This window comes from Thalassophryne amazonica, unplaced genomic scaffold, assembly GCF_902500255.1.
Source record: "Thalassophryne amazonica unplaced genomic scaffold, fThaAma1.1, whole genome shotgun sequence".
NCBI classification, from domain to species: Eukaryota; Metazoa; Chordata; class Actinopteri; order Batrachoidiformes; family Batrachoididae; genus Thalassophryne; species Thalassophryne amazonica.
In genome coordinates, this window is record NW_022986268.1 from 105,124 (window position 1) to 130,336 (window position 25,213).

General features: G+C 44.2%; 1 protein-coding gene across 2 annotated transcripts in view; it reads left to right on the plus strand.

Moving 5' to 3' along the window:
* ttll12 (tubulin tyrosine ligase-like family, member 12) overlaps positions 1 to 25,213 on the plus strand; it is a 183,199-nt gene that overhangs the window by 102,494 nt on the left and 55,492 nt on the right. For both annotated transcript variants that reach the window (XM_034165451.1, XM_034165452.1), the window contains one exon: positions 17,072 to 17,183. In XM_034165451.1, coding sequence (XP_034021342.1) covers positions 17,072 to 17,183 — 112 coding nt within the window. The remainder of the gene's footprint in view (positions 1 to 17,071; positions 17,184 to 25,213) is intronic.

Genomic DNA, 25,213 nt, shown 5'->3' on the forward strand with positions numbered 1-25,213 from the left:
AAGCTTAAAGTCATCTTTCTTGACACCCCCTCCATGACTTGAAGCTCTGCCGATCTCTTTATACTTCCATAAAAACATCCCCGTCGTCGTCGACAGGGTGAACGATGAGCACTTCTTTCTCATCCACCATCGGAGACGGAGCTGGAGTTGAACGACACTCATCCAGCACTACGTACTCCTCTCCGCCCATCTGTAGATTGCTGTCGCCGTCACAAGGCTGCTCCTCCAGTAGCGATGCTTGTGATGGTAATTCCGATGGAGATGGAGTCGCCTCATATTCCTGAGATGATAATCCATCAGGGAACAATGGTGCGCAGGGTGAAGTGGGGGTGACGGGTGTATAACACGGTGTAACTGGTGTAGGTGGTCGTGGTGATGTATCCTTCGGTTGAGGTGAAGCTTCAGCGTGAATATCCTCAGGCTCGGGCTGTTGAAGGTGTTCTTCCAGGAACACCTGTGTGAGGGCCTCCAAACACCAGTTCATATCCTCAGTCTGCACTCCAACCTCCACAGTGTGCTGTGGAGATGAACGTGGAGCTGGTGGTAAGGAAGGACCAATGGCCACGATCCGGCCATCGGCAAGATGAGCTGTGGAGAATCTTATTCCTGTAGGGTACATCCACATTTTGGAAAACACGGGGCAATACGTATATCCTTCTGAAGACACTATAGTGTCAGCTCGTATTTGATCAACCAAAAGAGAATGCCAAATCACGGTTGCCTCAGCCTCAATTTTCAGGTATGTTGCTGTTGGTACCTGGGGCACAAAAGATGTATCCTTCCGTCCCATTATTCCTCGTGCCACTTGAACAGCGAAGTTGTTGCTATAACACGTCGGGCACCACAGAGTCGGTGTTACCTCCCAGAAGTAGATCGCTTGTTCCAGGATGGCTTGACAATGAATACATCTTATATCCCCCTATAGTGTAAGAGGAAACATTAGTCTTTTAACTATTATATTGCAAGCAAGCAAAAGAGTTCGTTGGGATTATTCAGATGCACGCCAGAGCTGCCTCATGATCACCGTAGGAGAGTGGGACGGTGATGACGTTACCATTCCCGCCGTAGCTGAAGAAGCTGTACGCGGGAAGCAAGCATCATAGGTCGTAAACCATAACAGCAGGAGTAGTTGACTAACCATGGACAGCCAATATAAGGATGATAATATTCCCCATCCTAAGGCCCAAATTATGATAAGTCCAAGTTTGTAGAGCCAGGGTTTCTTGCGTTGTACGGCTCCAGTTAACGTAGCTATGTACGCCAATAGGGTCAGGGCCATCACAGCTTCGCACACAATGTCAGCTATCACTGCTGGGGCGTAAAAGATTGCTGTCATATCTATCACCATCCAAATTGTAATCGATGTGTACTGCCATATTCCCCAACAGTCAAACTGGAGATTAAAGCGACCGAGGACGTGAGTGATGAATAAAGACAACCCTAAGTCACTCTGACCGTAGTGCAGATTGATGATCGCCAATCTGACACATCCATATAGTAGCGTTACTATTCGCAGTGGTTGTCGTAAGTCCCAACGGCCGACACAGCAGTATAGCAGCCATATTAACAGTAGTGCAATAAACTCCACTCTACTCACTTTGAAGATGGTGTCATTTATGCCGCCAGTATTGTTGGACATTGTGCTCTCTTATTCTTTTTACTTATCTCCGTAAGTTGGTGTGCTGTTATGTATGCTTCTTCCTTTGCTCCCCCAAGGCAGAATGAACAGGGCGTGTCCCGGTGTCGAGCTTTGTAGGCTCCATAGCTCCTCCCCTAACAGAGGAGGGGCTCCATTTCACTGCGTTGTGTTCTCCTCCCACACAAGCGCAGGGCGGCAGCGAAACTTCCTTTTATCAAAACAGATCCAATTACTGCAGCAATAATAAGTCCTACTATGATTAACAGATAGGGCCAAAGATATCCAAACAAATGTCCAATCCAACCAGTCACTACTTCGAGACCTTCTTTGATGACTTCTCCGGTCTCTGCAGCGAAAGTGGTGACAATTCCTCCAGCGATTATTTGCGTTCTTTCCCACCAAGAACATTCATGCCGACTTCTTCCTTTTCCACAGCTTATCCAATGTTCTGCAGGCGATTCACATGTACCATTATTGTAAATCCGATTAGGCCCCAACCATTCGTAACCGACAATTTCTTGTCCTTCACACAGACTTTTCTTGAAGGCATATCCTTCTTCAAGCATTATCACAGCATCTCCAACAAATGGCACTATGTGGCCTAGGATCTGCCTCCTTTTCGACATTCCATGTCCCAGGACAGCTTTGGCACATCCAACGTTAGGTGGAAAAGCTCTTATCCATTCGCCAGCACCGTTCTTCTCCCAAACTGTTTGATGGCCGTAAGTGTTGTACTCGCCGTCATAGTAAGCATCACAATATTCCTCCCAGCCAGGAACATTTCTACAATTTTGGCGGGCAAGGCTTATTGTGCATGTAGTATTAAGCTTATTACAAATCATTTTCCATGGCCGTGGCGTAACATAAGGATTTGGTCTCCAGAGTAGACTAGCCCAGGTAGCTCTATCTCTGAAGTAGACTGTGGCGATGTATTGATATCTAACCCAATAATTATTACTTTGATCTAAACTGGGGAATACCCAATCTTCAATTTCAAATTTCTCCATTCCCCACCAGGTAACGTCCTGACTATGCTTAACTCCTTCCTGCCATGCTTGAAGGGTCCCCTTAATGGTTGGAATCTGTAACAACTTTGTACAGTTATATACCCATCTTAGCCAATTCCCTGTTTTAATTTGGTCTATGGGACATTGGGGGGATTTACCAGAACCTTCTGCCAAACTACTATGGTATTCTGTCTCATGTAAGCTTACATAGATTTTATCTGCCACGCATTGATCAATTTTGCTAAAATCATCCCGAGGTACTGACCTTAGCTCATCAGGTTTTGGTAGTTTTTGCACATAGAATTTTGCTTTATGTGGACCTTGTAAACTCTGCCCAGTCCACATGTTTCCCTTTGGAAAATTCCCCTCAAAATGTCTCAGTGGAACGCTCCAGACCCACGGAAGGGTGTCGTTAAGCCATTCATCATGTTTTGCCTCTTGTATTTGTTTCCAAGTAATCCTGTCTATCAAATCAATAACTGGTGTAAGCACCATGTAATTTTGAGTTTTACATCCAATAGGTCGATTCCAATAACATCTATCTAATTTTGCTACTTTTTCTTTTACACAATAATCATTAATCTCCTTCCATCTCTTTTTACTCACGTTATCGATACTTTTAACTTTTGGTTCTAATACTCGCTGGGTATCTTGTGTTGGCGATGCAGGGAGTAATTTAATTCCTCTCTGTGTTGGTGACATCTTTGTGGATCCCACTAATCCTACTGGTGAGATGACGGTTGGTATTCCTGTTCCCATGTCGGTAACGTTGTTCAACGGAGGGATTATTGTAGATGTAGTATCCACTTTCGGCACTCTGCTGCGGGTGTTGTCACAGGTGAGGTTATAATTTCCCCAATGTTTCCAGGTAGGCATTATCATTCTGCAAACATCATGTCTTGGTAATGCTGGAAAAACAGCTTCTTTTTCCCAATAATTTCCCTGCTCGATAGCCCAGTAGTACTCTGCATCCCCATGAGCAATACCAGGCTGGCTCGCCAGGTTCAGGTCTTATCCAAGTGCAGCCTACTTCTCTTCGCTCTTTTTGTTTTAACCGTAAGATGGTCGCCACGATAATCTCTTTCTCCCTCACTTGTAGGTTTTGGAGGATTTCTGCTCCGGTGGTCAGGTTGTGATTGGTAGTGACGGTTGGAAATTCCCCACTGTCTTCCAGGTATTGCAGCCACTTGTTCTTTTGCATCTGCAGAAGAATTCTGGTCCCATATCATGTAGGTGTTTTTTGATTCAACTCCCCAACATGTCTGTTGAAAAGTTTTAGTTGTTGCGTACTGGACCCTGATATGGGTTAAGGTCCAGGGCGTACTACCATAATGGTACAGGATAGCCAGAAGTACAGCAATGCCGACTAATAATGCTGTAAGTCTGGCCATCCAACTCCAACATTGGAGGCACTTTTTCTTCCACGGCCGGCTTTGGTGCTGCTGTTGCTGCTGCCTTATTCCAACATTTTCGTAGTAGAATTCACTTGGTACTGGTGGCAGCGGCTCCTGCCCTCGAGGTTGTTGCAGTAGTGGCATTTCTATGCCAGATTCTCTTCCTCTTGGTCTGTCGTTGATCCTTCGAGGTTGCGTGGTGATCACGTTGTCTTCCTGTGGTTCTCCCATCTCGGAGATAGATGATCTTAGGTGCTGTTGTTTGTCTCGTGCTCCCACCAGGGACACTTGATGCTCGTTGCTGAAGAAGAATGTTTAACAAGGGAGATGGCCACGGGAGTCTAATATCCAGTCCTCGCCACGCCCATTGCCAAGTGACAACTGTCACCTCCTTCATTTCAGGCGGTGGTCCCTGGGGTGTGAAGAAACATTGTGAAGATGCAGGATTCAATTCTCTACGTAGGTGCAAGATATCCTCATAGGCATTCCAATATGCTGCTCCATTGTAGACATACTGTGCCATCACAGAGTACAGAGGAGTCGATCTCCGAAATAATCCTCTTCCCGACTTTATGCCAAGTCGTATCAGTATAGCCTTTGGGGGTTGCCAAAGCCCCACTAGTACTCTGGTTCGCCATCCACTTCTAATAGGCGGAACACTTCCACCTTTTTCGATGTCAAGGTACTGTACTGTCGTACATATTGGCAAAGCTTGGTTCTCAATCAAATAAAAAGTTGATTGTGCCTCTTTTTTTTGAAGTCTTTTAAATGTAGGGACTTTCATGTAGGGACTACTGGTCCAAATCTGGAAAGATCCGAGCCAAATATCCACATACATTCCTTGTAATGGATCAACATAGTTAGGTCCCCATCTTATTTTAAATCTGTAGCCCCTTTTCTGTATATACACCACGTTTAAGATGCAGGGGTATACGTTTGGACACCGGGGAATTGGGTAAAACTTCCATCCGACCCCGGGGCAATTCCAGTGTTGTCCAACTTTGTCCACGATAGGTTCTAGAGGAGTGTATATTCCAGGCGCTGCAAGGTCAGCAGTTCTGTTATATGAGTCATTATCTACAAAGTATCCTCCTGTTCCCAACACCATCCTTTTTCTTTGTAATCCTTTTGCGGCCAGCTTAAACATATTTTCTTGTAGGGTAATTCCAAATATGGTGTAAGTCCTCTCGGCCCGGAGCGTAGACTATTTACATTATTTTCATCCAATTTGAAGGTCCACAGCATGATTCAGAGTGAGTTGTTACTCCGCCATCGGTCTCCTCCTCTTCCTGCCAAGATGCACCACCATAGGGAACAGTTGTTGTCTCTTAGAGAGATGAGTGTAGATGGGAGATGGGTGCTTAAGTTCTGAATCCATTCCTTTCCACGCCCATTTCCACATCGTAACAATCACTCTATCAGGTTTAGGGAGGGGTCCCTCAGGGATCCTCTGTACTGGATTTGGGGGTACATAGTCCCATAGATCTTGCCAATGCTGCCAAAACCAGTATCCAGAATACCTGGATTGTGATAGGGCTAGATAAAGGGGAACTATAGGCTTGTTTTCTTGATCCTTTGGCTCAATTTGAAGCTGAATCTTCCTTGCCTGACTACAGTTCCAGACCCCTCTTTTGTACAGGTAGATGAAGTTTTGATTTTCAAAAATTGGTGGTATGGTTGGGGGTAGTAAGGCCATACAGTCCAGAGGTTGTTCAATAATTCTCAAATTTAATGTCTGGTTATCTAATACGGGATATCTTGGGTCTTGCAGTCGTTTGTGCATTTGATGTTGCATGTTAGGGCTCGTAGTCCAGATCAAGCACTGGTTAAGGTATATTTCAACATAGACTCCTTGGAGTGGCTCAACGTAATTAATCCCCCATCTCACTGTGAATCTTAGGTCTCTGAGTTGTAGGTAAACCACATTTAATATCCATGGGTAGGTATCTGGACATCTTGGAATCGATTGGGACATTTTTTGGCGTCCGTTCATGTACCAGTACCGCAGACTTGCATCGCTCAGCACTCGGTCAGAGAGTATTTTTTGTCCTGTTGTCTCTGTTAATTCGGCATCTCTTTTATATTCATAACTTGAGACAAAATATCCTTTAGATGCTAGTTCCCAGTTTTCTTCTTCAAAATCTTTTTCTGGCCAATTTAAGTATAGTTTCTCAGCACCAAGGACACTTTGTATGTAGGGTCCAAATCTTCCTCGATTATTAATAATGGGTATTCTATTTACACTTGGTCCTTGCGACATTTTGCAAACAGCCGCTTCTTTTTACTTCTTCTTTGTCCCGCGGAAAATGGAGGGAAACATCCAGCGATTCCGAAACTTTCTTGATTTTTCCTCACCTTGAGTCGTTTGGTCTGACTGCTGCTGTTCCTCCAGGAGTTCAACGTGTGCTCCGACATAATAAACCCCCACATAGGGAACCAACACCATCAGCACTGTGAGCCGCGCCCTAATTGTTTTGTCCGGCCTACTAGGAGTGTCCGCTCTACTAGCCACTCCCCCTCTAGATTGTATCCTCCTTTTCCTCACCCATTCTTCGGGTGTCACGTGGTACACGGCTGACTTCTTCTTTGGTTTTACTGCTTTATTTCCCCAGGCGTCTAATCCAGTGGTGAAATAATACATGAGGGTTTCTCTGCCCCCTTTTTCTTGTGGCACCTCTTCTGCATCTTCCAGTAAAACGTCTGGATTTTTTAGAACTTCTTCTATCAATTTTGCCCAAGTTGTCAATTCCCAAGGGCCAATCCATCCTTCTTCTTGGGCTTTTTGCTGTTGATCATCGGTAAGTCCTTCCATCATGTCTGTATATCCGGGTCGCTCCGGATCTCTATACACTCTGAACACCAGTGGAATTTGCATTGCATCTATTGGAGGATCATAAGTTTGCCCATACTCTGGACCCTGGGACCAACTTTGCTGTATAGCTTCATGCAACAAAGACGGCTTTTGTTCACTACCTCCTGCAGCTTGGTCACTTCCTCCTGCTCTAGTTGTGTCCAACATCAGATAGACACTTGGGGCCGTTGGACTCACGTCACCGCCGCCTTGATTCCCCTCAACTTGATCAGACGCAGTTGTTGCTGCAGGATTAGCCCAGCAGGTTTCATCGGTGTGAAACGTCCTCAGAGGGTCTAAAAACCTTCTCACTTGCCATCCATCTGCTTTTGCCACATGCAGTAGTCTTCCCATATGAGTTCTTGCTTTACACACCAGGCAATACTCAATCTCACGTCCATTCCAATAGCATGAACACACCTGCATATCCACATTGTCTCCACGTAAGTCCCACTGGGTGTAAAAGACCATTCTTGGCAAGTGGGTTAGTTGGCATAACCCACATACCAGTGCATCCAAAACCTTCATCAGCTTGTGAAGTAATTGCTTGAATTCATTTTTTGCCCCATTTGGATTTGGGGGTTTTCTAACTCCAGGTCCCGACCATTGGACCATCAGCTGTACTTCTCCACGGCAAATCACACAGTGATTCTCAATTTTTTTCCACTGTAATAGCTCCTTTTCATTAGATAAAAATTCTTTCTTTGCATGATATAGTATCCTCAGGGCTCTGCCTGCCCAGAGGCCTTCTCTTGTTCTTCTTAAGGCAACCACCCCATTGACAGTGGCCATTCTGACGAAGGGTGGAAGATCTTGGGTGTTTTTGGCCATGTTTAGCTCCTGGTTTCGTCTAGTTAGGAGTTGGCTTCAGCTGCTCCACTCCTTGGATTCCTTTCCTCTTCAACTCTACTGTGTTACTATCCAGTATCTTCACTACTGTATCTGTGGTCTCATACTTGGGTTTAACAGCAGTGTTGGTTGGGTGATCTCGAGCTCTCACCCACACCTTCTGTCCAACCTTGAATGGGATCTTTGATTCTGGTTCTTTGTCCCTTTCAATCTGACTCCGCCCCACTTCCGGTGTCGAAAATGGGCGTTGGTTCAGTTCTTGCGAAGGGGTGGGCCTGCCGGCACGTTGGCGGTCATTCAGGGCCTGTCCAATTTCCAGGGCCTTAGTACTCCATTCCTTCGTGTTAGCATTTTTTCCAATCCAGTTTTTCACCAGTCCAATAGCCCTTTCCACAACTCCATTTGCTTGTGGAGTGTATGGGGACGAGTAAATTCTCATTACTCCATTTTTCTGGCACCACTGGTCGACCTGAGCGTTACGGAAATGTGTTCCATTGTCCGTTTTCAGCTCCTTAGGTATCCCCAGATTTGAACACACTTGATCCAACATGCTGATCACACTGCTGCCGTTGGCTTTTCTCACAGGCTTAACAATCACATAGCCTGACATAGAGTCCATAAGCACCAACAGATACTTTTCTCCTTTCTTACTGGTCACCCCCATGGGCCCGGCAACATCCATGCATACTGATCCCCATGGAACAGTACTCTTTATGGTGAAACCATCCACCCTTTGTCCTCGTCGTCCTGCATTGTATCGACCACATACCTCACAGTCTTTGAGGACTCGGCAGACTTGGTTTCTCGGAATCCAAAGTTGCAGCTTCTCCAGCTCCTTCCGTGTGGGAATGGTGCCACCTCTCGATCCCGACAACGACGACTTTTCTCAGCTGCACATAGCGGTCCACTTCTTCGTTCCCGCTCCAATGTGCTCCTTCTTTTACATGGGCTTTCTGATGTACCACATCTAAGTCCATTGTTAGCCTCAACTCGGCTATTTTTCTCCACAAATCCATATGAGCTACAGGCTTCCCCTTAGCTCCCTCGAATCCATTTTCTTCCCAAATGGATAAGTCCTCTTTCAGGGCTTGTGCGCAGTAATGACTGTCTGTAACCACTTTAGCCCTTTTTACTTTCCTCTTGTTTAACTCCGAGTCCTTCTAGTATTGCTGTAACCTCTCCAGCTTGGGCACTCCCTGGCGTTTGACCTTTTCGACGATATTTCTCCTTATCTTGATACTTCAGAATATAGCCCCAATAAGCTATATTGTCTGTACCCTTCTTTGATCCATCAGTGTACATAGTCCAGTCGTATGGCTCCATAGGGAGTTGCCTCTCCTTCGGTAACTTTTTTGTCGCCGACTGGCTTGGCCCAATTTCCAGCTCAGGGTCTAGCAGGATGTCCTCCCACCTTCCCCATCTGGCATTTGTGGCTTTAGTACTCTCAATTGTTCCTTTTCTTAGGAACCGGTGGACTTGGCTTTGAGTGATAACTTTTATCCCCTGTCCTTGTGCAAGTTCTTTTAACGCACTCCAATATCTAGCCAGGACTGCCAGTTCTTTTTCTTCTGGTGGATATTTTCTCTCAATCGAAGATAGAGTATAGCTCCACAATGTTACCATACCCCCTCCTTCATTGCTCACTTTTACCACCGAATCCTCTTCTTCACAGCTTATTTCGGCTACCAGACGAGTAGTCAGACTACGCGGCTCCAGCCTAACTGCGTCTTGAATGGCTTTCTTTAGCTTTTCCAAGCAATCCTGATCTGTAGCTGTCCAAATCCATTGCTTCTGCTCTTGTCCATTAGGTTTCTTCTTGAGACGAGCATAAAGGGGCTTTGCATATTTGTGATAGTGTGGAACGTGATCTCTCACATAGTTACACAGTTCCAATATTTTCTGTAGGTCATTGGTTCAATTTTTCTCAGTATCCTTCTGAGAGTCCCAAGTCTGATGATACCTGGAATCCCAAATAGTTAACCTTGAATTGTCCAAACTGACATTTCTTCAGGTTGAGTTTTAATCCAGCTTCTGTGAGCTTCTGTATCACCTTTTGCAGCCGCATTAGGTGTTCATTTTCATCATCATCTGCGATAAACACATCATCGATGTAGACTGTTACTCCCAAATCTTTCAATATTTCCATTACTGCTGCTTGGAACACATTTGGTGAATTTCTGTATCCCTGCGGGAGTCGTTGCCACACATAACTTTTCCCCTTATGTGTGAATGCTGTTTTCCCTTGTGACTGTTTTGCTAATCGCAGGGAAAAGAATCCATTTGCCAGATCAATGCATGATTTATATTTCTTAATTTGGAGCGTTTTCAGTGCTCCTTGGGGATTTATCAAACTCACTCTATTGGCTATTGTTTGTCGATTAAGAGCCTTGAAGTTGATTACTGGTCTCCAGCCTCCTCCTGCTGACTCTGGCTTCTTAACTGCTTGGATGGGGCTGTTAGTGATCGGATTTAATTCCACTCGAATGATCCCCAAAGCTTCCAATTCTTTTACTATTTTATCCATTTCCTCAGCCGCCCCAGGGTTCAAGGGATATTGTCGCACCGGTGGATGTACTCCTCCTTCGATGACATGAATGTGTTTAGTCCCCAAATCTCTACAATCATTTTTAAATCGTGCTACATTAGCTTCGGAGATAATTTCCCTCAATTTTTCTTTCCCTGCTTCAGAGAAATCACTTTCTTCAATTTTTTCTTCTGTGACAGCTGGTACATCCACTTCTTTGTACCAGCTTACCGGACTCTTTCCAATTGGAGTTATACCCATTCGTACAACTCTTGCTTGTAATTTTTTCTCTCGTCTTCTTATTAGAGTTCGAAGTCTTTTGGGCCGATGCAATTCTTTCAAATCCCTGACTGATATCAAATTAAAGGGGCCTTTTAACCAAACTATCCCCTTCCATATTCCAAATGGTGTTCTCTCCGTTGCCCCATTTGTATACTGGATCAGTAGGTATCCTATGGTAACGAGGTTTCTGCGGGTCATGGACACCTCTGCTCCCGTGTCCACTAGGTACGGTTCTCCATCCACATCAGTGTAGATATCGTCCCCTTCCCAGTAGGCATGGTCTAGCGTGACCCGCGCCTCCGAAGCCATTACTTCTTTTGCCCTCCAGCCGCCGCTGTAGCTTGGCGGACTTCCTGGAGGGTTTTTCTTTGTTCTGGAGTTAATTTGTCATACTCCTCTTTAGGGAGATAGCCACCACTACGAGGTGTAGGTGTAGGTCGCGATTGTGGTGGTGGAGGTGGTGGACCTCTCGGCCGAGAGCTCCATTGTCCAGCTGGAGGTCTTTGATTATTCCTCTGTGATGTTTGATGTGACTGAGGAGGTGGTGGTTTAGGCGCTGAATTTCTTTTCTCCACTCCCACTGGTTTTTGTCCTGATTTCGATGTGCTCTCCTTCTTCCTCTTTTCTTCATAGAACTGCTGCTCCAAATCCCAGCTCTTTACCACCGCATCCATTTGTGGGACTGTAGTGCCGTCTATGGGCATTTTCACAAAAGTTATCTCTCCTCTTCTTCCTTTAGTGACCTCTCTCAGTGCCATAACATAGCGTTGTGGCAAAATCGTCTGTTTCAGCCCATGCCAAACTTGAACCAATGTTTGACCTTTGTCTAGTCCAGCTTTAGCTCGAGCAATATGAGAATCTTCATCGTTGGGATCTTCCAACACTAACCTGGCATAATGGTTTCGTGCTGGTTCACCCCGACTGATGGGTTGACTGGTAACTTGGGCTAGCCGCATAGATTTACCCTCTTCACTGTTCGAAGCTCTGTCAATAAGTGGCCACACTTCTTTCAAATAGTCCTTTAGGTCTTCATTTGGTTCTTTGTCTCTCACCAGCATCTTTAATTTCTTGAATTCATGGAATTCCCTGCCGTCTGCTTGAATTTCAGCTTGAATTGCTGGCAGATTTGCTCTCTAGATCCAGCAGGAAAGTTCTGATTTGGGAGGCTCTGTTGTAATCCTGACGATGGTGGAATTGTTTCTCCCTCGTCATCCAGATTTTCTTCATTGGTTTCTCTCAACACTTGCCGTGACCAGCGTAAAGCTGCTGTTTTTAGTTTTCTCAACATCACATCATGGGCAACACCTAAATAGGCGACTCTGAAGTTATTTGTTAACTCTTTACAGGCAGTTAGTGTAGGATAGAAAGGCCACATTAGTATATTAGCCCACTCTCCAACAGTAGCTGTTACCTTGAGAGTTTTCTTTTCATCTTGTCGCTCTATCCACTCTTCTGGGATGTCATACCCAATTTGTCCAACTTCTGGAGCATAGGTTTGTCGCTTATCTCGGGTCTCCACTGGGTTGACTCTGACATCTCTTGCAATTCTCTGAGGCTACACGCACATTATACACACCAACTTCTTTCTTCCGTCCTCTGTAGCGTCCAGTTCGTAGTTCTGGGCGCGAGACTTCGCTTTCCCCTACCACAGATAGCGGTTCATCCTCTTCTGAGTCTTGTGGATTGATCTCCTCTTCAGACTCTCTTTCCTGGTCCTCATCCATATCAGATTCATGGGGAGGACATAGGTCTTGTGGTTGTGGGTCCCCGTTTTGTTCTGACTTTCGGGGTGCCCCAGTTGCTTCAGTATTTCCGACTGGTACAGGAATGAATATGGGATCCTCTTCTCCATGATCCGATGGAGGAGCCTGGAAAGGCTCTTTCATCCGTGATTGGGAGCCTGTCGGGTGTATGATAGTCTGGAGCCCACTTGCAACTTGTTTTAATGTTGGTCGTGGGGTTTTAATCCTTAACTGCTGCACTCCCACAGCATGTGCTGATCTTTTCTCACTTGTCGCCATGGGAATGGGCTGCATCACTAACGGGGGACTAGTTGCCACTCCACTTGCTCCAACTGCACCCTTCTTTGGACCTGCTCTATTTGGTCCTAGGTTCACCGCTTCAAGTGCCCTTCTCACTCGATCTTGCTCCTGCTCATTGCTAATCTCTCTCATTGATCCCCATACTCCTGGGGTACGCATGTGTAGGTTCACGGCTGCCATGGCAACCTTTTCTGCCTCTTCCCATGTCATCTGTCCAGATCGTAATCCGTCCACACATATCACCACTCGCCGATGCTGGCGTTCTTTGGTCAAATCAATAGCTATTCCCAGAGTTTTCAACATTTTCTCCATGTATTCGATTGAATTTTCTCTCCCTGGGTAGCTTTCAAAGGGCACATGTATGAGTGCATGATAATTCATTCGTGGTGCGCTTGTTATCACCATCGATTTTCCTTCCAGATTTCTCCCCTTTATGTTCTTAAGCTCCTCTTGGTATTCTTTGCCTGCCTTCTCCTTGAGTTTTGCTCGGAATTTTCGGTTGGCAATTTTCAGTTTGTGATTTGTGAAGACAATAAGACTATCTCCATCTGTATCCCAAGGACTGCCAAAATAATGATATGCCCGTCCTCCATCTTGGGTCACCATTTTCTTGGTTCCTTCGGGCATAGGGTTCAAGTCCTCCATGTAGTCAGATTCAACGTATACATGGTGGGTTTTTGCTTTAGATTTTCTAAAGATCTCCTGAGAACGGCCTTCCTCTTTAATATGGTAACTCGGTCCGGGAGCACATTCTTCAGATTTAAGCGGTCCCAAGCTTCTGGGCCCACATTCCGGCGATTGATGGAATATCTGTCCAGATACTCCCTGAAGGCTTCTTCGTCTTTTATCCTGTTCAGTCAGGCGTTCTGTCTGTTTTTTAACTGTTGAGGTTGTTTCTCTCACACTTCCTAAGGGCAATTTTTGCCACACCGGGTCAAAGCTTGTATAGAGCTGGTCCGGGCTTTTATATTTTTGACCATTTACCCCAGAATTAGGACCTCCCGGGGATATCAATTCATCTTCACTTTCCTCTGGCTCGTTTTCCTCTTCACTTTGTTCGGGTTTGGCCTGGAAATCTATCTTGCTCTCATCTCCAGTGTCGAGGATCTGACTTCCATCCCTATCTTCCATTATAGGATATTGTTCCTTAAGCATTCTTCCTACCCTTTTAGTCGTTCTGCCATGGACTTAAATTCGGCATACACGGACGCTGATTTTGCCTTAACATCAACCAGGACCGTCTCTACTCACAACAACCCAGCTGTCATTTTTACTACGGGGTCATAACTTTTCTCAGGACTTATTAAGGTGGTGATTTGTCCTCTTTTCCACCCTTCTTCAAGAATTTTGCACCACCACTCAAGCCACTCTCTGGTCCCCGTTTGTCTTTTGGGACTGGTGGGCTTTCCAAACGGCCAGGATCTGCCCCTCTTTATGCTGACCTGGATAATATACCCCTAATTTGTGTATTGTTTCTGCCATAGCTTCTTTGAAACTTTCTTCATCAGTTTCTACACTTTGATCTCTGACATATTTTTGAACTGTTTCTGCCCAAAAATCATATCCTCGTCCATACAATACCACTCTGTGTGGCTGAATATTCACTTCTTTTCCCTCGTCTGGTTCGGATCCAGGGGTTGCTACAGGTCCTGACTCTTCTTCAGCCATATTCTTACTGCTTGTTTTTAACACTAACCTTACTGTTTCGTAATGATTATCCTCCCTTTATTCTCTCGGTTGCTGAGATTGTCGATTCCACCACTGTCGTCTCCTTGACTTCAGCTATGGTCCTTGTCGTCTTGAGTCGTCTGCCTCTCAAAGCCTCTCTTGGCGCCTTGAGTCAGGGATGAGTGACAGACTACTTGGCTATTCAGCGCTAATTCCAGAGGTTAACTCCAAATCAGCTGCTCCTTTCCCGCTTCTCCCCTCAGGAACCTCGCGGGTTGATGATCCTATTCTCTCTTGTAGATCACCATTTTGCACAGTATACTCTCATACCTGCTTTCTTTGACGATCCGATCCAGCAGGCTCCCTCGTCTGCTTCCCTTCCTCGTCGTTTCGTGACGACCCAGCAGGCTATCCCCGTCTGCTTCTCGTCCCAGTTCAGACAATCCAGCAGTGACACGTCTGCTTCTCGTCCTTGATCCCAGCTCCCTGGGATGCTTACTCCTGTTGTCTTTACGTCGTCCTTCTGGTGGTCGCCTCCAACCTTCCACACCTCTGGAAAACAGATGTGCTTCAAGCCGTTACTGGACCTATACAGGCCATCAGCCGACACTCTCCACAACACTGTCTCCCTTGGTAATCCACTGAGGGGCTTTCCACCTATCCAATGGCAAAAGACTCTCCTTTGGCCAGGATTCTTCCTCGGACCCGACTACACTTCGTCAGGTCCCTGTTCGGGCGCCACGTGTCAGATCCCGTTATAAAACCTGCTCTCCGTCTCTGGGGTCCGACCTTCGTGTCTCCGCGGGTATTACCCGGCAGGGCTGCACAAAGGCTGTTCAAGCTGGTGGCGAGGAGATTCATCTAGCCGCTCACTGCCTCCATCCGGACGTCCACCCCGCTGACGCTGATCTTGCACCCCGGTCGAATAGCCTTCTTCTGGAACCAGGATACGAGCCGGCCACGCCCGTTAACGGCAGCTCTCCTCTTATGGATCAGGGCTCTTGGAATGTTGCTAGATTTTTAATTTAATGACTCGTACAGCGAGTCCCCAGGATGCGTTAATTACGTTAAAAACCAGACTAACCTTTTAGAGCACTTTTTGATGTTATACACCCAAAAAACTTTAACTTTTACACCTTAAGAAGCATCAATAATCCAATGTCCGAGCCTTAACACTTTAACTGCATGCTTGGAAATTTATTGCAGGTTTTGCAAGTGCTGACAACATAATCAAAATCGGTTATATGATGATAATTTCACAACAGTAATTCAAATATAATCAGAATAATAATTGGCAGAGATTTTTGTTTTTGATTCAATAATGCTGTCTGATCTTACTCTGACTGGACTGGATTAACTTCTTAATAATTTTTCTAGGAGTGAGGGAAGGAGGTTTTTTGATGTTAAAATCCCCAGTTCGATGAACTTGATCTCCTCTTCATCAGCTATTAGTTGTTAGCTGACCACGATCCTTGTGTGATGTTGTAATCCTTCAGGAAATAAATCCACATAAGAGTTCCTTCAGGAAATAAATCCACATAAGAGTTTATTCCTTCTTCAATCAACCAAAAGTTGATCTAATCCATTCTGGTACAATGTGATATTCCTTGAGAGAGAAAACGTTGAAACTTCCCCACTCAGACTTAAGGCCAGTGATTATTCTCCAATGCTCTGCTACTCCGTGACTGGACGGCCTAAGTGGGAGTTGAAAACTCTCTCAGATGATCTCTTATGTCTCCAATCCTCTCACTCCACGATTCCAATTGCAGCTCACAAGATGGTCAAGTCTTGTGATCTCCTCGTAGCAGGGGAGAAGTGACAACAGCACCTCTCCCTGGAAGAATAACCCCGTTTCCTGTTGTTGTCCAGTTTTTATATGAGAACTCTTGTTGTTGTTCAGTTGATCTGGTTACCATGGGGATGATGGTGACTCAAAACCTCCTCCCTACTCCTTCCTTTTATTGGAAGCCATCTGCAGAACTCATTTCCCGGCTGCCGGTAACCTATTGTGCAAGTTTCCTGTTTTCTGCTTAACACATCAGCTTTTCTGAGAATTCATTTTTAAATCATGTCTTTAGAATCACATCAATCATATTCAATCATTTCATTACAACTCTTTTTCACATAAAAACAATTCATATGATCATATACAACATTTTCATTCCTCATTATTCATTTCTTATTTTATCACGTCTTAATCATTTGATCAGTTGTTTTTATCATCAGCTCTTCTGGCCTCGCTTGCGACATCATTAGCTTCCTCCTTTTGTCTCTGCCTCTGCACTAAAAACAACTTCTTCCTCTTTTTCTCTAACTGCACCCTTTATGAAAAACAACTCTTTCCTCTTTCTTTTGACTGCAATAAAAAACAACTCAGATAATCATTCATTCCACTTATTTGTAACATTTTTTCTAATCAACTCTTACTTTTATTACATTAGTAGTTCATTTAATCATACTTGATATGTTAGAATCATTCTTTAGACATATTTCATAGTTTTCCCCACTGAGTTCATTCCATGGGCCTCCCCATCTGCAATGGAAAAGTCCGGTATGACCTCACTTACTCCAGGAAAGTACCAAACACTGTCCAGTTTATTCCAACAACATATGTATTAATCCAATGGCACGTATTATATTCCAAGATGAAAACAAGCTGAAAGCAAGCTTAGTCATCTTTCTTGACAGTATAAATTAATTTTGAACTCGACACACAAAGACATGTAGATAATGTGGCATCATAACCATTTGTATTGTCCGCAGTTTGATGTTTGGACTTGATGTTGGATTGTAAGACAGTGCTTGTGTGTTTCAGAGGACAGGACAACCACTGGATCTGTAAGCCCTGGAATCTGGCCCGTGGACTGGATACACACATCACCAACAACCTCAACTACATCATCAGGCAGACAGAGTCGACACCAAAGGTACACAGTGCTGTGGTCCAACAGAAGACCACGCCCCCCAGGGTTAAAGAAACATGGAACAGGCCCATTCTGTGTTTAGACAACCAAAACCTCAGTCTCCAAGTCAAAGTATAAATCTGTGGTAAGCTGTCAAATTGATCCATGTGTAACATACAGTTCAATACAGATTGATGTATTGTGACACCCCTAAAATATTTATGGGTCTTTCCCGGGTTCTCCTCCCAGTTTGCATGCCTGAAGGACCTCCTGAGGGACATGAAAATTCAGTAAGGTATATCTTATATACAACCCCTGGCAAAAAATATGGAATCACCGGCCTCGGAGGATGTTCATTCAGTTGTTTAATTTTGTAGAAAAAAAGCAGATCACAGACATGACACAAAACTAAAGTCATTTCAAATGGCAACTTTCTGGCTTTAAGAAACACTATAAGAAATCAGGAAAAGAAATTGTGGCAATCAGTAGCGGTTACTTTTTTAGACCAAGCAGAGGAAAAAAATATGGAATCTCTCAATTCTGAGGAATAAATTATGGAATCACCCTGTAAATTTTCATCCCCAAAAGTAACACCTGCATCAAATCAGATCTGCTCGTTAGTCTGCATCTACAAAGGAGTGATCACACCTTGGAGAGCTGTTGCACCAAGTGGACTGACATGAATCATGGCTGCAACACGAGAGATGTCAATTGAAACAAAGGAGAGGATTATCAAACTCTTAAAAGAGGGTAAATCATCACGCAATGTTGCAAAAGATGTTGGTTGTTCACAGTCAGCTGTGTCTAAACTCTGGACCAAATACAAACATGGGAAGGTTGTTAAAGGCAAACATACTGGTAGACCAAGGAAGACATCAAAGCGTAAAGACAGAAAACTTAAAGCAATATGTCTCAAAAATCGAAAATGCACAACAAAACAAATGAGGAACGAATGGGAGGAAACTGGAGTCAACGTCTGTGACCGAACTGTAAGAAACCGCCTAAAGGAAATGGGATTTACATACAGAAAAGCTAAATGAAAGCCATCATTAACACCTAAACAGATAAAAACAAGGTTACAATGGGCTAAGGAAAAGCAATCGTGGACTGTGGATGACTGGATGAAAGTCATATTCAGTGATGAATCTCGAATCTGCATTGGGCAAGGTGATGATGCTGGAACTTTTGTTTGGTGCCTTTCGAATGAGATTTATAAAGATGACTGCCTGAAGAGAACATGTAAATTTCCACAGTCATTGATGATATGGAGCTGCATGTCAGGTAAAGGCACTGGGGAGATGGCTGTCATTACATCATCAATAAATGCACAAGTTTACGTTGATATTTTGGACACTTTTCTTATCCCATCAATTGAAAGGATGTTTGGGGATGATGAAATCATTTTTCAAGATGATAATGCATCTTGCCATAGAGCAAAAACTGTGAAAACATTCCTTGCAAAAAGACACATAGGGTCAATGTCATGGCCTGCAAATAGTCCGGATCTTAATCCAATTGAAAATCTTTGGTGGAAGTTGAAGAAAATGGTCCATGACAAGGCTCCAACCTGCAAAGCTGATCTGGCAACAGCAATCAGAGAAAGTTGGAGCCAGATTGATGAAGAGTACTGTTTGTCACTCATTAAGTCCATGCCTCAGAGACTGCAAGCTGTTATAAAAGCCAGAGGTGGTGCAACAAAATACTAGTGATGTGTTGGAGCGTTCTTTTGTTTTTCATGATTCCATAATTTATTCCTCAGAATTGAGTGAGTCCATATTTTTTCCCTCTGCTTGGTCTAAAAAAGTAACTGTTACTGACTGCCATAATTTTTTTTCCTGATTTCTTATAGTGTTTCTTAAAGCCAGAAAGTTGCCATTTGAAATGACTTTAGTTTTGTGTCATGTCTGTGATCTGCTTTTTTTTCTACAAAATTAAACAACTGAATGAACATCCTCCGAGGCCGGTGATTCCATCATTTTTGCCAGGGGTTGTATTACTGCATATTCCACTTTCAAAGTGGAACTATGCTAGTATACTAAGGTATATCTAAAAGAGTAAGAGTAAAATAAAAGAGTAGAGTAGAGCCACTTAGGTGCCTGGTCTTGAGAACCAGGGATGGTTCTCAAACGTGCATCCTCACCAGATGCTTGATTCACTTCAGCTGGTTCCTTTAGATTCAGAGGAGCGGAGTTTACTCAGAGTCCCTCCAGGATATTCAGTCTTCTCACCCTGTCCAGGAGTGTAAGCCGATGGGGGAACCTCATTTCCGCTGTTTCTATCTGTGACCTCGTCACTTCAGCTGCAAAAAGCAGCCTGCAACTCTGATGATACCAAATCAGACACCCTCCAGTCCCTGACTGTGCCTTGAAATCCTCACCATGAACATCACAAGCAGGATTGGTAAGAAGGAGCAGAACTCCAGCATCAAACCGGAAACAGGTCTGATGCAGTGCAGATAATTTGGACACAGCTCCTATGTTGGTCGTATGGACAACTGATCATGTGCTGCTGTGATTTATTTATAAATAAAAAAAAAAACACCCCCCACTCCCGCCACCCACTCCACTCTTCTGGACAGAGACCTCTGATGTTGTTCCTGGGATCTGCTGGAGCCACTCTTCCAGTTTGGAGGTTACAGCTCATAGTGGTCCTATTACCACTGGCACCACTGGATTTTACCTTCCACACCTACTCCAGTTGCTCCTTCAGCCCTTGGTACCTCTGTTTTCTCGAGCTCCTTCTTTCTGATGTTGCTATCAGCTCGGATTATCAACCACCCCTGTCTGGTTGGTTGGCCAGCAGATACTTGTCCATGTGGAATTTGAAGCAACACAGAATTGTTGTTCTCAACCACCTTTGGTGGTGTCTGCTATTGGGATTTGGGGACTTCTAATTCGTATATGCCATATGCCACAGATGTTCTTGTACACGATTCCCGACACTTGGTTGTGCCTCTCAGTGCTCTTCCAACTTGCATCTTGCATCCTGCTGGACTTCTGGGACACATTTGCCCAGCCTGAAACTTGGGTCCTATCGGCTGTGGTAGACTCCTGCCTCTATGGATCTGGTGCTTAGGGTCTGTTCTTGTGCTGCCGTGATCAGAGCCTCCGTGCTGTCTTTTAGGGCTCCTTCATGCATAGTGCAAAGTTTGGTCGAAGTGCGCACGAAGCAGGATTTCATGCAGAAAGTGTGGAGTCGTCCCTGCCTCTAACGCCTAGTACACCTGATGCTACAACTATTTGCACACAGCAGCGGCTGAAAGACTAAGTGTGCGCTGTGCGAACCCATCGCACCCTCTGGCGGCAGGTGTCGGCCAAATTCCAAATGACACACGTACATCTAACATTGCTTGCATGGCACTTGGAAAATGTGTGGCCAGTCGCACTCTTGGCATGACAGCAGACTGCAGACAACCACTGTCGTACTACTTTTTTTTTTTTTACTTTTAATCATAAGAATTTTCACTGGCACCACTATAACTGTCAGAAAAATGTTCTGCCTTCTGACTGGCAGCCAGGGAGGAGAACCACAGACAAACGGCGTTTGCTGTAATTTATTTGTGCACAAGGGGTGAACAGTTTACAGGAAATTACAACTTCCTCTCGCTGAAAGTCTGTTTCCAGCCTATGAGCTTATAGCACCTTGGTTACCCAGGCAACACCAACACTCGGCAGAATGTCGGCAACAATGTAAGATAACGGTCGCTGGATGCTATTTTCTCACGAGCAGTTGGTGAATGATCCTGCTGTCCTCCTCACTTCTTGAGATAAGATGTACGCTGCACTCCTTCACTTCTCTGTTTTCACATGAAGTTATATCGTTTTAATTTAAATCATTTTCATTCAAATGCAAAGGTTGACATAAAACATTTGAAGGACGATACAATGCAGGATCACATAATGATAAAAGCAGTACATCAGACATTTATACATTTTTTTCCAATAATTTTATTCTTTGGCATTTAAATTTTCAATTTATTTTCATTTATATAGCGCCAGATCACAGCAGAGTTGCCTCAACTTGCTTCACACAAGTAAGGTCTAACCTTACTAACCCCCAGCACAAGAACACAGGTTACAGTGGTAAGAAAAAACTCTCTCTGAGGAAGAAACCTCAAGCAGACCAGACTCACAGGGGTGACCCTCTGCTTGGGCCATGATACAGAAATAAATTACAGAACAATTCACAGAACGAATATACAGGAAATGTTGTTGGTGCACAGGACAGGAGGGTTTTCAGCACAAATACCACACCCATCTCTGGATAGAGCTGTACCTTAAACAGAATCAGGCATCACAAAGACAAGAAATACAGTATAATTTGTCAGCGTTAAACAACAAGAAAAACAGGAAATACTAAGGTGATCTCCGGCCACTAGCCCTAAATTTCACTAAAAGACCCAGAATTTAGGTAAAGTTGAGGCCGCAGCCCACTCCAATTACTAATAAAATGAATTAAGAGTAAAAAGCGTAAAACAAAACTGTACCAGTATGCTAGCCATATGAAAGAGAAAATAAGTGCATCTTAAGTCTGGACTTGAAAATCTCCACAGAATCTGACTGTTTTATTGATGCAGGGAGATCATTCCACAGAACAGGGGCACGATAAGAGAAAGCTCTGTGACCCACAGACTTCTTATTCACCTTAGGGACACAAAGTAGTCCTGCACCCTGAGAACGCAAAGCCCAGGTCGGTACGTAAGGTTAAATAGGTCAGCTAGGTAGGGAGGTGCCAGTCCATGAACAATTTTATTGACTAGTAGCAGAACCTTAAAATCTGATCTCACTGCAACAGGAAGCCAGTGAAGAGACGTCAAAATGGGTGTAATGTGGTCAAACTTTCTGCTTCGTGTCAAAAGTCTGGCTGCAGCATTCTGAACCAATTGGAGACCCCTAATGCTAGACTGCGGTAAACCAGAAAATAGAACATTGCAGTAGTCCAATCTAGAAGAGATGAACGCATGGATCAGGGTCTTGGCATCAGCCATAGACAGGATGGGACGAATCTTCGCTATATTTCGCAGCTGGAAGAAAGCAGTCCTCATAATATTTCTAATGTGAAGGTCAAAGGTCAATGTAGGATCAAAAATTACTCACTTTGTCAGTGTGATATATGACACACAAGCCTAGGTTAAGGTCAAATTGATGCCGATGTCTCACTGGACCATGAACCAGCATTTCAGTCTTATCAGAGTTTAAAAGTAGGAAATTTCGAGACATCCAACTTCTCACTGATGCAAGGCAATCTTCTAAGGATTTTATGTGGATGAGATTACCAGCAGTTATTGGCATGTATAACTGAGTATCATCAGCATAGCAGTGAAAGGTAATCCCAAAACGCCGCAATATGTGCCCAAGGGGTGCTATATAAAGGGAGAAAAGCAGGGGGCCTAAGACAGACCTCTGTTGAACCCCGAATTTCATGTCACAAAGGTTAGAGGTAGTGTTACTGTACAAAACACAGTGAGAACGACTGGTCAAGTATGACGTCAACCATGCAAGGGCACTCCCAGTAATCCCAAAATGAATTTCCAGCCTATCAAGTAGAAAATGATTATCCACTGTATCAAACACAGCACTGAGATCTAACAGCAACAGAACCGTAGTGGTGTCAGAATCCATTGTAAGCAGAAGATCATTCACCACTTTAGTGAGAGCCGTCTCTGTGGAATATTTTCTAAAAGCAGACTGCAGTGGCTCAAAGAGATTATTCTCAGTAAAATAGTCCACGAGCTGCAGAGGCACCACTTTTTCCAGAATTTTAGAGCAAAATTATAGATTTGATATCGGCTGATAGTTTTTCAATACACCAGGGTCAAGATTAGGTTTCTTAAGTAATGGTTTAATCACTGCAGATTTGAAACATTTAGGAACAGATCCAGAAGTTAAAGAAAAATGAATAATTTCCAGCACAGTCGGCCCAAGAGTGGGCCACAGGTCCTTAAACAGTTTTGTTGGTATAGGATCAAATAAACAGGTTATGCTTTTTGTTGACGAGTTTTGTCAGCATGTCTAGTGAGATACTATCAAATTCTGTAAATCTAGGTAATACCTCAGTAGTGGCGCCCACCTCAATAGCAGGGTGTAGTGGCTGGGTTAAGGAATGCTGGGATATGTTTAACCTGATGTCTTCTATTTTCTTCTCAAAGTAATCCAGGAAATCTTGTGCTGTTAAAGCAAGCTACAGGTGGTTGTCCATGAATAAGTGTTGCCACCGTGTTGAACAAGACCTTTGAGTTATGCTTGTTTGTGTTGATCAAATCAGAGTAATAGGTCCACTTTGTAGCCAGTAATGCATGCTTATAGTATAAGATAACATCACACCACGCAAGGTGGAATACTTCTAATTTTGAACTACGCCATTTCCATTCTAGACCTCTAACCTTATGCTTGAGGTCACACAGATAATCATTGAACCAAGGTGACTGTGTTTTGGGGGTGCGCGGTTTTAACACAGGTGGTGCAATCATGTCGAGTGTAGTTTTGAGCACTGAATTTAAACTATCCACAAGTCTGTCTACTGACTGGGTATTTGCCAGAAGTGAAGCTAAGACATCAGACAGTCTAGGTTTGAGTTCAGTCTTAGTTGAGGAGTTGATGCATCACTGTAGTGATATATAAGGTTGTTGTTCCACTAAACATGGCAGCAAAACTGTAAACTTAGGGAGTGATCAGACACCACTGATGTAAGAGGCATGATGTCAATATTTGTGAGAGCAATACCACGTGCGAGAACCAAATCCAGGGTATTTCCACTAATGTGTCCCTAATGCATTGATGAATTCCTAATGCATCCATAATTTCCATAAATGATTGGCAGAGGGGATCAGAAGGCTTATTTATATGAACGTTAAAGTCACCAATGATCAGAATGTTATCTGCACTAGTTGACAGGTTAGAGATGAACGCACCAAATTCACCAAATTCTTAATTCTAAGAATTCAGAATATGAGCCAGGAGGCTTATATAAAGTGACAAAGTAAAACGGCTGATTTTTATTCTTCTGACCTTGGCAATGTGTAATATCCTGAGCAGAGCAGAGAATCAGATGCTCAAACGAGTTATATTTGTGATCCCCAACAGCTAATAAGCTAAACCTAGATAGATAGATAGAGCAACACCCCCGCCTTGCTTTGCATCACGAGGGATGTGACTAAATGTATATGCTGGTGGACAGGCCTCATTTAAGGGGAGGACAGCTGTAGGTTTAAGCCAGGTTTCACATAAACCAATCACATCTAAGTGATGATCAATAATTAGATCATTAACCAACAATGATTTGATCTTACGTTAATGAGTCCCAGACTAAGGACCTCAGTGGGGTTGACAGTTGAACTGTTTGGGTTTAGGGGTGGTTCCAGAGTAGCATATATAAGATGCCGCAAGGTGGCGCATGCTCGTTGTGGCGACACGGTCGGGTGCACGTCTTGTTTGTAGTCATGTGTGTTTGTTTTGTTTGATCAAAGTTTGTGTTTTAAATATCGCGAATTAAGTGTAAATATTCGCAGTAACGCAAGATGGGATGAAACATCGAAGTGTTTCTTCTTGTAGTTTTAATTTTTTGCCTCTTGGACTATACGGTGCTGGCGACAGGGCTTTCCGAGGGTCTTCAATTTAAAATCACCTATAGCCGAGAGGCTCTGCTGAACATCAGGGAAGCGGTTCCCTCTCTCCCCCGAGATGAACTTATTGGATTACACCACCTTTCCCAGGTGATAAACCAAAGCGAAGGCGTGGAAGGAAAGGGGGAGTGTGAGCTCGACTGAAAAGGAGGCCATTTAGGCCACCTCTACCAACCATTATGTTTGGGAACGTACAAAGCATTTGGAATAAAACCGATGAACTCCGTGCCTGTGCGCAGCATCTGGCTGACTACCGGCAATCCTGCCTGATTTGTCTGTCGGAAACCTGGCTGACGGAGTTTGACTCAGATTCATCGGTTGAATTGGAAGGCTTCACACTGGTAAGGGCAGACCGTGATTCCATCTCTGGGAAGGGAAAAGGTGGAGGTGTGTGCGTGTTTATAAACAATAGGTACTGTAACCCAGCACACAT